Source organism: Leptonychotes weddellii, chromosome 6, assembly GCF_054177405.1.
Source record: "Leptonychotes weddellii isolate Sample4059 chromosome 6, ASM5417740v2, whole genome shotgun sequence".
Lineage (NCBI taxonomy): Eukaryota > Metazoa > Chordata > Mammalia > Carnivora > Phocidae > Leptonychotes > Leptonychotes weddellii.
In genome coordinates this window covers 108,399,142-108,410,695 of record NC_138374.1, presented here as the reverse complement: position 1 = coordinate 108,410,695, position 11,554 = coordinate 108,399,142, and the positions used below count along the sequence as shown (strand labels likewise).

Genomic DNA, 11,554 nt, shown 5'->3' with positions numbered 1-11,554 from the left:
GAGCACCTTGTGTTGTATGCGATTGTTGAATCACTATGTTGTACACCTGAAACTAATATTACACTGTATGTTCCCTAACTGGAATTTAAATAAAAACTTAAAATAAAATTATTCAAACATTAAAAAAGATGGGGAAAAAGCTAAAATGAAATACAAAGAGAGCAAATAAATCTAACTGTATAACATAACCACAGTGAAGTCAGCAGGGATGGGATGTGATAATTAATCTAAGTAACTTTTAAACAGAGCAATCTTATTTTTATGCTCCCAGGCTAAAAACAAAACAGAAATCTTAAAAACTAGGTTTGCTTTCCACCATGGTATGGTATTAGCAATTCCAAAAATTCATTCTGTATATTCTAGGATTGAGCAAATACTAAATTGTGGGTAATGAGTACTAAGCATCTTACTGTTGAAGAAGGGAGGTACAAATATGGAAAGAGGGAAGGTTAAAATGACCTCTACAGTATTGGATTGGAGTTTGAGGAATTGATATGAACTCATGACTTAGATATAAATATAGATAAGAACAGATTTAAATATAGGAATAGATACATACATATATTTCGTAACATATGAAAGGGTGTAGAAACAATGACATTCCAACAGCAGTCAACATCCTTAGCAATCTGATCTTAGTTTTCAAATGCTGTTCTCTGCTAAAAGGAACCAGCATTCTTAGGAGAAATGGCAAGTTTCAGTGCTGTGTCTGGAAAAATACAAGGTGACCCTGGGACATCTGGTTTGGACAACCTAGAAGAAATGGAGAAATTCTGAGAAACATACAACCTACCAAGATTGAATCATGAAGAAAAAGAAAATCTGAATAGACCAATTACTAGTAAAAAGATTGAATCAATAATCATAAACCTCCCAAAAACAAAAGCCTGGACTAGATAGCTTCACTGGTAAATTCTACCAAACATTTTTTTAATTTAAATTCAATTAGCCAAATATAATACATCATTAGTTTCAGATGTAGAGTTCAGTTATTCATCAGTTGCATATAACACCCAGGGCTCATCACATCACGTACCCTCCTTAATGCCCGTCACCCAGTTACCCCATCTCCCCACTATCTCCCCTCCAGCAATCCTCAGTTTGTTTCCTATAGTTAAAAGTCTCTCATGGTTTATCTGCCTCTCTGATTTCTTCTCATTCAGTTTTCCCTCCCTTCCCCTATGATCCTCTGTGCTTTTTCTTATATTCCACATATGAGTAAAACCATATGATAATTGTCTTTCTCTGATTGACTCCTTTTGCTCAGCATAATACCCTCCAGTTCCATCCATGTTGATGTATGTTAAGATTTCATCCTTTTTGATGGCTGAGTGTCTACCAAACATTTAAAGAAGAATTAATTATCACTCATTTTCAAATTCTTCCAAAAAAATAGAAGAGGAGGGAATACACCCAAACTCATTTTACAAGGCCAGCATTACCCTCATACCAAAACTTGAGAAAGACAGTACAGGAAGAGAACATTACAGAACATCACCAACATAGATGCAAAAATCCTCAATAAAGTATTGGTAAATTGAATTCCACAATACATTAAAAGGATCATATACCATGATTAAGAGGGACTGGTTCCAGGGATGCCAGGATGGTTCAACACCCACAAATCAATCAATATGATATACCATATTAACAAAATGAAGGATAAAAATCATATGATCATCCCAGTAGATGCAGAAAAAACATTTGACAAAATCCAACATTTGACAGAAACATTTGATAAATTCATGATAAAAACTCAACAAACTGGATATAGAGAAAATACACCTTAGCATAACAACGGCCATATATGACAAGCCCACAGCTAATGTCATGCTCAGTGGCGAAGAGCTGAATACTTTACCTTTAAGATCAGAAACAAAACAAAAATGCCCATTCCTGCCATTTTATTCAAGTTGGTACTGGAAGGCCTAGCCAGAGTAAGTGGTTAAGAAAAACAGATAAAAGTCATCCAAATCAGAAAGGAGGAAGTACAATTGTCTCTATTTGCAGATGACATGATATATATAAAAAACCCTAAAGACTCCATAAAAAATTGTTTGAACTAATTAAATGAATTCAGTAAAGTTGCAGGTTACAGAATCAACATACAAAAACCTGTTGCATTTCTATATACTAACAACAAACTATCAGAAAGAGAAATTAAGAAAAAAAATCCCATTTACAACCACATCAAAAAGAATAAAATACCTAGGAATAAATTTACCCAAGGAGGCGAAAGATCTCCACACTGAAAACTGTAAACATCGATGAAAGAATTCGAAGGTGACACTAATAAATGAAAAGATATTCCACACTTGTGAGTTGGAAGAATTAATATTATTATAAAATCCATGCTAAAGGGATCTTTGGTTCTAATGCAAGCCCTATTGAAATTCTAATGACATTTTTCACATTAACAGAGAAAACATTCCTGATATTTGTATGGAACCCCTAAGACCCTGAATAATGAAAGCAATCTTTAAAAAAAAGAACAAAGCTGGAGGTATCATACTTCCTGATCTCAAACTATATTACAAAGCTATAAAAATCAAAACTGTATGGTACTTGCATAAAATCAGGCATATAGATCAATGGAATAGTTTAGAGCACCGAGAAATATGCCCACAAATATATGGTTAATTAATTTATTACAAAGGAGCCAAGAATATACAATTGAAAAAGCATAGTTTCTTCAATAAATAGTGTTGGTAAAAGAGACAGTCACATGCAAAAAAACAAAACTGAACTCCTATGTTACACCATACACAATCATCAACTCAAAATGGATTAAGGACTTGAACATAAGACCTGAAACCAGAAAACTCCTAGAAGAGAACATAGGATAAGCTCTTTGGTCTTAGCAATGATTTTTTGAATTTGACACCCAAAGCAAAGGCAACATAACAAAATAAGTAAGTGTGACTACATCAAATTAAAAAGCTTCTGCACAGCAAACAAGAGAAGGTACTCAACATCAACAAATACAAATCAAAACCGTAATGGATATCACCTCACACCTGTTAGAATGACCATCATCAAAAACAGAAGAGATAAATTTTGGTGAAGATGTGGAGAAAAGGGAGCCCTCATGCACTATTGGTGGGAATCTGAACTGTTGCAGCAAGTATGGAAAACTGTACAGTAGGTCCTCAAAAAATTCCAAATAGAACTACCCTATGATGCAGCAATTTTCCTTGTGAGTATATATCCGAAGGAAAAGAAATCACTGTCTCAAAATGATGGATAAATGGATAAATAAAATGTGATATATATATATTTATATATATAAAGATTTTATTTATTTACTTATTCATTCACTTATTTATTTAGAGAGAGAGAGAGCATGAATGGGGGGGAGAGGCAGAAGGAGAGGGAGAGGACGCCTGGGTGGTTCAGTTGTTTAAGCGACTGCCTTCGGCTCAGGTCATGATCCCAGGGTTCTGGGATGGAGTCCCTCATTGGGCTTCCCCTGCTCTGCAGGGAGCCTGCTTCTCCCTCTCCCTCTGGCTGCCACTCCCTCTGCTTGTGCTCTCTCTGTGTGTCAAATAAATAAATAATATCTTTAAAAAAAAAAAAAAAGAAGGAGAGGGAGAGGGAGAAGCAGACTTCCTGCTGAGCAGGGCGCCTGACGCAGGGCTAGATCCTAGGACCCTGGGATCATGACCTGAGCCAAAGACAGACACCTAACCGTCTGAGCCACCCAGGCGCCATATATATATATATATATATATAACATATATATGAATATTACTCCAATATATCGGAATATTCCCATATATATTATATATATTATATTACTCAGCCATAAAAAAAAGAATACAATCTTGCCACTTATAACAACATAGATAGACCTTGAGGGCATTATGTTAAGTGAAATAAGTCATACAGAGAAAGACAAATCCTGTATGATCTCACTTATATGTAAAATCTAAAAAAATTGACCTTTAGAAACAGAGAACAGACCAGTGATTGCCAGAGGTGAAGATGGTCAAAAGGCACAAATTTCCTGTTAGAAGATAAATTCTGGGGATCTAATGTACAGCATAGTGACTGTAGTTAACAATACTGTATTGTGTATTAAAAAGTGGCTAAAAGAATAGATCGTAGAAGTTCTTATCATAAGAAAAAATTGTAACTATATAGGGGATGGTAGTTAACCATGCCAATCATTAGCAAATCGTTATGTTATATACCTTAACTGTCAATTCTGTCTCAATAAAACTGGGGGAAAAACAAAATGGGAAGGATAAAAATAAATATATCAGTTACTACTCTAAAAAATGTTGATCTCATCCAAAAACACCCTTACAGAAAGATTCAGAACAGTGTTGACTATATACCTGAGCATCCTATACCCCAGTCAAGTTGACACATAAAATTAACCAGTATCCAATAGGATATTGTGGAAATGACATAGTGTGACTTCTGAGAATAGATTATAAAAGACATTGTGGTTCCTGCCTTTCTCTCTTTTTCTGGGAGAAGCCAGCTGCCATGTCACAAGGAGACTCAAATAGTCTTATGATGAGGTCTACATATTGGGGCTATGAGGCCTCCAGTCAACAGCCATGAGTGAGCCCTCTTAGATGGGGATCCTCCAGTGCCAGTCTATCCTTTCAATAACTGCACTTCTGGCTGATGTTTGGAATGCAACCTCAAGAGAGCCCAAGCCAGAACCACCTAGCTAAGCTGCTCTTGAATTCCTGACACACAGAAACTGTGTGAGATAATAAATACTTATTCTTGTTTTAAATCAGTAAGTTTAGGGTAATTTGTTACTATGCAATAGATAACTAATTTAAAAGTCATTCTATAAAAATACTTGCTATGTACTCTTCAAAAATGTCAAGGTCATGAAAGATACAAAAAGGACCAAGGATCTTTTCCAGATAAATGAGGAAAAAAGACATACCAATCAAATGTAATGTGTGATCCTTGAACAATCCTGGACCAGAAAAATGGAAGGGTGAGAGAGAGAGATTGCAATAATAAAGATTATTGAGATGATTGGAGAAATTTGAGTATAACCTGTCACTTAGATAATATTTCAATGTTTGTTTCCTGTTTTTGTTCATTGTACTGTAGTTAGGCAAGAGAATGTCCCTGTTTTTAAGAAATATACCAAATATTTAGAGGAGTATCATGCCTTTATTTTATCTCAGTTCCAAAGTAACAATTATATAATTATAATTATATAATCATATATGTGTATATGTGTATATATCTAGATCTCTCTCTATATATGTAATTACACCTACAGCTATCTAGCTCTATCTATGTCTATGTAAAGAGAGAGAGAATGATAAAGAAAATATAGTGAAGTGTTAACATTGGGTATCTGGATGATGGATATATGGGAATTCTTTGCACCATTCTCGAAACTTTCTGTAGAAGTTGCTTCAAAATAAAAAGGGCATAAGAGGAGAGGTGGCTGCTATTTATAAATTTCCTTTCTAAGTAAACTGTTTCTTTAAACTGAGGATTTGAAACATTAATAGCTTTTGAAATGAATTTATTGGATCCAAACCAGAATTTTAGGATGGAACAGAATTAATTAGAATAGAATAGAATAGAATAGAATAGAATAGAATAGAATAGAATAGAATAGAATAGAATAGAATAGAATAGAATAGAATAGGAGAGGGCATTATAGATTAGTAAGGGTGAGTACTATTTTGTGAAACTTGTTTCTCCAGGGAGACAAAAGTGGATTCACTACGTTGCGCGGTAGAAAAAGTTGGAAAGCCACAGCGCTGAGGGCTAGAGCCAGAGCCAAAGACCGGGTCACAGTTGCTCCGCCCCGCCCCTGGCCCCCTCGCCCCCTCGGGACCGGCGCCTCAGAGCCTGGGCCGATCTAACAGGCGCTGGCGTCCGGCCCCGGGCAGCCGGCAGGTGTGCGCGCAAAGCTAGCACGTGGTGCCAGACGCTATTTAAGGACCCCTGTGCCCTGGCTTTCAGCTGCGTCCTGCTTCAGCCCTTCCTGTCCCGGAGCTGCCGGAGGCTCGAGTGTCTCGCAACGCATCCCGCCGCTGGGGCTGCCGCCGGGGCATGGGCTCTGCGGGCCTGCTCTGCGTTTTCTTGGCTGTCATCGCGCCAGGGGTTCTCGGTGAGCTGGGAGGGGGAGCACCGAGGTAGGGACACGTCTGGGGCAGTGACGGCTTCTGTGCGGCGGTGCAAAGCAGAGAGAATAAGCGAGAAGTTTGGGTCAGTGCCGGACGCTTGACAGCCTCCCGCTGGCTTTGGGGGACCCCCACGATCTCCTGGTCCTGAATGTGCTCACTCGCTCCTCCTGGGGCTGAGACCACTCGCTCTGCGCTGTCTGGGCTCTCGGCTCCCGGGACTCAGCAGATGCTCATCCCTCTCTGCCCGAGGTCTGCCAGCGCTAACGCTAGCCAAGTAACCAAAACCTACCCGTGATGTGTGCAAAAACCTCCCGCTGCCTTCCCCGAATAAGAATAATGTCTGGTCCGAGGCGTGGTTCTCATGGTTTTTGAACTTTGATGGGATGCCGGTAAAGAGATTCTAAATGAGAAACACCTGGAGCCATTGAGAAAAAAAGTTGGTATGTGAATTAAAACTACAGTCGTCTTCGTGTTACTTACCTCCTTTAATGGTAAAGGCTCCAGAAGGTCTCATTCAACGTTTATTAACACCCCCCCCGCACCCCCCCCCATTGGCTTAATTTTAGAGAAGTATAGCAGTTTGTTAAGACTAGAGTCTCTTGGCCACAACATGGATCTAACTTTCTAATTATCTCCAGGATACAGTGAATTCCTATTTAAGAAGTTTACTATCTGCAGACCTCAATAACTGGGTGACTATTGGCAAGTCTTGTAGCTCCCTGACCCTTGGTTTCTTCGTCTGTAAAATGAAGCTAGTGGTAAGCTGCACTACCACCTTACTGAGCTGCCTTGAATATGAGATGAAATTAGGCAAATGAAAGTTGGGGTGTTACTTGTGACTACTAAATATCAGTCATAAGACTACTATATAGACCCATTTTTGTGGAGCCAGCATTTAAGTATAATGATCCCAGCTTGTTAATTTTATTTATTTATTTATTTTTTAAAGATTTTATTTATTTATTTGACAGAGAGAGACACAGCGAGAGAGGGAACACAAGCAGGGGGAGGGGGAGAGGCAGAAGCAGGCTTCCCGCCAAGCAGGGAGCCCGATGCAGGGCTCGATCCCAGGACCCTGAGATCATGACCTCAGCCGAAGGCAGACGCTTAATGACTGAGCCACCCAGGCGCCCCCCTGCTTGTAAATTTTAGAGATACATTGGTTCTATTCCAGCTTACTTTGTCTGCTTCCTGGCATCCCAATTTCTCCTGACCTTCAATTGAACATTTCCCCAGACTGGTATCTTCATCTCTCTCTCCTACGTACTAACTTCCTTTGGAAAAGTGCATGTTCACAACTTTCCCGTCGGCATGGCACAGTTGGAGACCTGACTTCTCATCAGCATTCCATTCCTATTTCTAAGTTTTAGAGCTGATATTATCAATTGAAAACGAAGTTCTTCATCAGCCCTGCCAATTCTTCATCCCCTCTCAGTACCAGCGTGCAGCCACCCTGTGGTCACTTCACTCCCGACACATGAACTGTAAGGTCTACCTGTCAATTGCTCTGTAACGTGCTTCTGTCGTTTGTCTTAGCATTCTTACGCCAATATTCTAATTGTAAGCATTATGATTACCTGTGTCACAACCTCCTCTCTTAAAGGTCACTCTTGATACTAGCCTTTAACTTGCCAATGGTGAAAACCAAAATTTTAAAATACACTTTTCATTACTCCACTCCTTTGCTTCCTACTGCCTGTGGGATTAAAAAAAAAAAAAATCTAATGTCTTTGGCCTTTCAAGTTTTTGTAGTTGGATCCCATCTAAACATGCACCCTCCCTGGTTCCCCACTATTTCCAATCATGAATGCACTGTTCATCTTCTTGCCTGACTATCCCCCATAGTCCTTTGCTCATGCTTTGCCCCCACACTCCTCCTGACTTTTGCTTCTACTATATACCCTCTCTAAACCATCCCTTGACTTGGCTAGTTCCTGACTTGGAGGATGCTTAACAAACTCTTGAAATACCTTGTACCAAATGTATTTAGTTTTTCCAGTTTTATTGAGAAACAATTGACATATATTGCTGTATAAGTTTAAGGTGTATACCCATGATGGTTTCATTTACATATAATGTGAAATGATTACCACAATAGGTTTAGTTAACATGCATCATCTCATTTAGATGCAATAAAAAGAAAAGAAAAAATTTTCCTCGTGATAAGAATACTTTGGATCTAGTCTCTTAACTTTCCTGCATATCATACAGGAGTATTTGCCATAGTCACCATGGTGAACCTTCTATCCTAGTACTTATTTATCTTATAACTAGAACTTTTTACCTTTTGATCACCTTCCTACAATTTGCCTCCCACCATTGACCTCTGATAGTCACAAACTGATCTCTTTCTTTATGAATTTGGTGTGGTTTTCTGGGTTTGGTTTGTTTGCTTGTTGTTTGTGTTTAGATCCCGCATATAAGTGAGATCGTACAGTATTTGTCTTTCTCTGTGTAACTTATTTCACTTATCATAGTGCCTTCAAGGTCCATACATGTTGTCACAAATGGTGGGACTTTGTCATTTTTAATGGCTGAATAATATTCTATTGTATGTATACATACCACAACTTCTCCATCCATTCATCCATTGATGGACATTTAGGTTTCCATGTCTTGTGAATAATGCTGCAATGAACATGGGGTACAAATCTCTTTTTGAGTTAGTGTTTTCATTTCCTTTCAATATATTCCCAGAGGTGGAATTGCTGGATTATATGGTGGTTCTATTTTTAACTTTTTGAGGAATTGAGGTGCCTTTTAAAATGCAGGTTCGTGGGTTCCATCTCATTCTTCAGAGATTCACTGCCTTGGGGTGTGGCCCAGGAAGCTGAGTTTAACAAGTACTCTGGAAGATTCTGAAGCAAGTGTCTATAGGGTACACTGCTATGAGCAAAGTCATATGGAAAGCAAATTCTCAGAGTGCTTTCCCACTTTTCTCCTTTTGTTTATTTGCATAAACTGATTCTAATTTCCTACACTCTTACATTTCACTCTTGCCTAGACTGATAGCATCACTTCATCCTACACTAAGAAAACAAAATCATTAAATAGGAATTCCCTTATTTACCAGTCATCTACCTTCATCTGAGATCAGATCTTTTCTCTCCCCTGCTTAAAACCTGCCAACGGCTTCCCATCACATTGGAACAAAATCCATGCTCTTTAACCTTGACTATAGGTCTCTGTCTCTCTCTGAAATTCTCTGTTCTCCTCCCTCACTCCCTCTGCTCCAGCCACACTGACCTTCTTTCTGTTCCTTGAACACAGTCACGTTTGTTTAGATTTGGGGTTCCATCTGTTGAAGTGCCCTTCCTACATATCATCTCTCGCCTGTCTCCTCAACATTCAGGTCTCACCTCCTCTGGCCACCCTTCTCTGACTCATCGGAAGTAGTCTGAACCCTGGTCACACTCTATCACACAACTGTGGTCTATTTTCCACAGAGCTCCTATCATCATATGACACCTTCTTGTTTATTGTTTTACTTTGTTGTTGGTTCTCTTATTGGAATACAAGTTCACGAGAGCAAGGTCTTTATCTGTCTTATTGCCTGATGAATCCCTCACACTAGCACATAGTGAGGAGTTCAGTAAGAACTCCTGTAACAAGGAGAAAAATACCCTTTTTCCCAACAAAAGTCAACTCCTCCTTCTGAATTATGGTCTCATTCCATTCTGTCTTGCCTGGGCAAAGACTTTACTTCTGCAGATATCCTGTCTTATATCACCCATTTGTATCTCTCTGTTGGATCATCCCTACCAGCAGTTAAATATGCTCTAGAGTATCTTTTATTAGGGGTAGTCAGGGGATTTCTCATGACCCTCTTCTCTTCCTTCTCATCCCTCTTCTCAAACTTCTCATTCACTACTTGCTCACATTTCTTTATCTCCTTAACCCACCCCAGACGGGCTTCTCTCCCCCACATTCTCCTAAAGCTACTCTCAGCAAGGTTACTACTGACTTTCATGCTGGCAAATCCAATGGTCATTTTTCTCTCCTTATCTTCTCAGTCTTTCAGCAAAAGCTGACTACTGCTTTTCTCTTGAAACCATTTTCATTCTCATCCTCCAAAACAGGGTTTCCTGTTTCCTGACTTCCACACTTACCTGGGTTTTTTTTTTTTTCTGTATTTCTTTAATTACTCTTGGTCTCTTTTGCCCTATCTCTAAATATTATTAGATCTTGGGGCTCAGCCCTGGCCCTCCTCTGGTTTTCTCTATACCTTCTTCCTAAGAGATCTCATCCAATCTCATGGTTTTAAATACTGTTTATATGTTGATGACTCATTTATTATCTGTAGTCTTGAACTCCCTCCTGAGTGGAAAGTTTGTACATCCCACCGCCCTCCTGCATCTCCATGTGGGGGCCCAATAAGTGTATTAAATATACCAACTCTAACATGGAACCAATTCTGCATATGCCCCGACACACACAAACACACACACACACACACACACACACTGGTGCTTTCCCATCTTTAGGACATGATATTACCATCAATCAAGTAGCTCAAGTCACTATAAGTAGCCTAGAAGACGTTACTAAATCCTGCCTTTTCCTTACCCCCACAAACAATACAACAAAAAGTTTCTGTTTTAAATTCTACTTCTGAAATATATTCCAAACTCATCCACTTCTGTCTTCCTTTGGTCCAAGCTTCATTTTTTTTTGTCTGAACTACTATAATAGCCTCCAGACTTGTACTTCCTGCTTCTAAAAACAAAATCCAGCCCATTCTTCACTCACTTGCCAGACTATTCCCTTTAAAAGGTAAATCAGGCCATGTGACTCTCCCACTTTAACACTCTGGTGACTTCCACTAGACTTCTTACTGTGGCCTAAGAAGTCTAATATGATCCCTCCTTGTACCTTTCTAACTTGATCTCCTACCACTAGATTGGTATGATCACTACATTCCAGCTACACTTGCCTTCTGTCTATCCCTAAAGCATAGCAAACCCACCCCTGCTGTTAGGCTTCTGCCTAAAATGCTTTTACTCAGTGTTTCACCTGACTGGCTGTTCTCCAGTCACAACTCAATTGTCTCCTCTTCATAGGCCTTCCTCAACCATCATAGCTGAAGTCGTATGCCTCTCTGTCCCTTCCTCCTCCTGGTGCATTACATTTTCACACATCATTCTGTTTATTTCCTTTACCTACCATTTATTTATTGGTGTTTATCTCTCTGTCTCCCTCTATAGGAATATAAATTCCGTGAGGGTGGGAAACTTATTTTTAATGTTCACAGTATATCTCCCCTGTTTGGGACAGTACCTTGGTTAATATGCATAACTGTCATTCAAAAATTATCAAATAGCCAGGAAACCCAGTGTTAAGGCATTTGATTATAATAATTCTCATTATCAATAATAATTTTTCCTCATATCTGCTTTCTGACCTTTCAGTTTTATTTTTATTATCTTATATAT

At 39.0% G+C, this 11,554-nt stretch overlaps 1 protein-coding gene across 6 annotated transcripts in view; it reads left to right on the top strand.

Moving 5' to 3' along the window:
• The first annotated feature begins 5,898 nt into the window (after window positions 1-5,898).
• CR2 (complement C3d receptor 2) overlaps window positions 5,899-11,554 on the top strand; it is a 436,172-nt gene continuing 430,516 nt past the window's right edge. The window contains exon 1 of one of the 6 annotated variants that reach the window (XM_081824904.1): window positions 5,899-6,106. In XM_081824904.1, the coding sequence (XP_081681030.1) occupies window positions 6,049-6,106 (58 nt within the window). In that variant the 5' untranslated portion in view covers window positions 5,899-6,048. The remainder of the gene's footprint in view (window positions 6,107-11,554) is intronic. The other 5 variants (XM_081824905.1, XM_081824898.1, XM_081824899.1 and 2 more) reach the window with 5 other exon arrangements.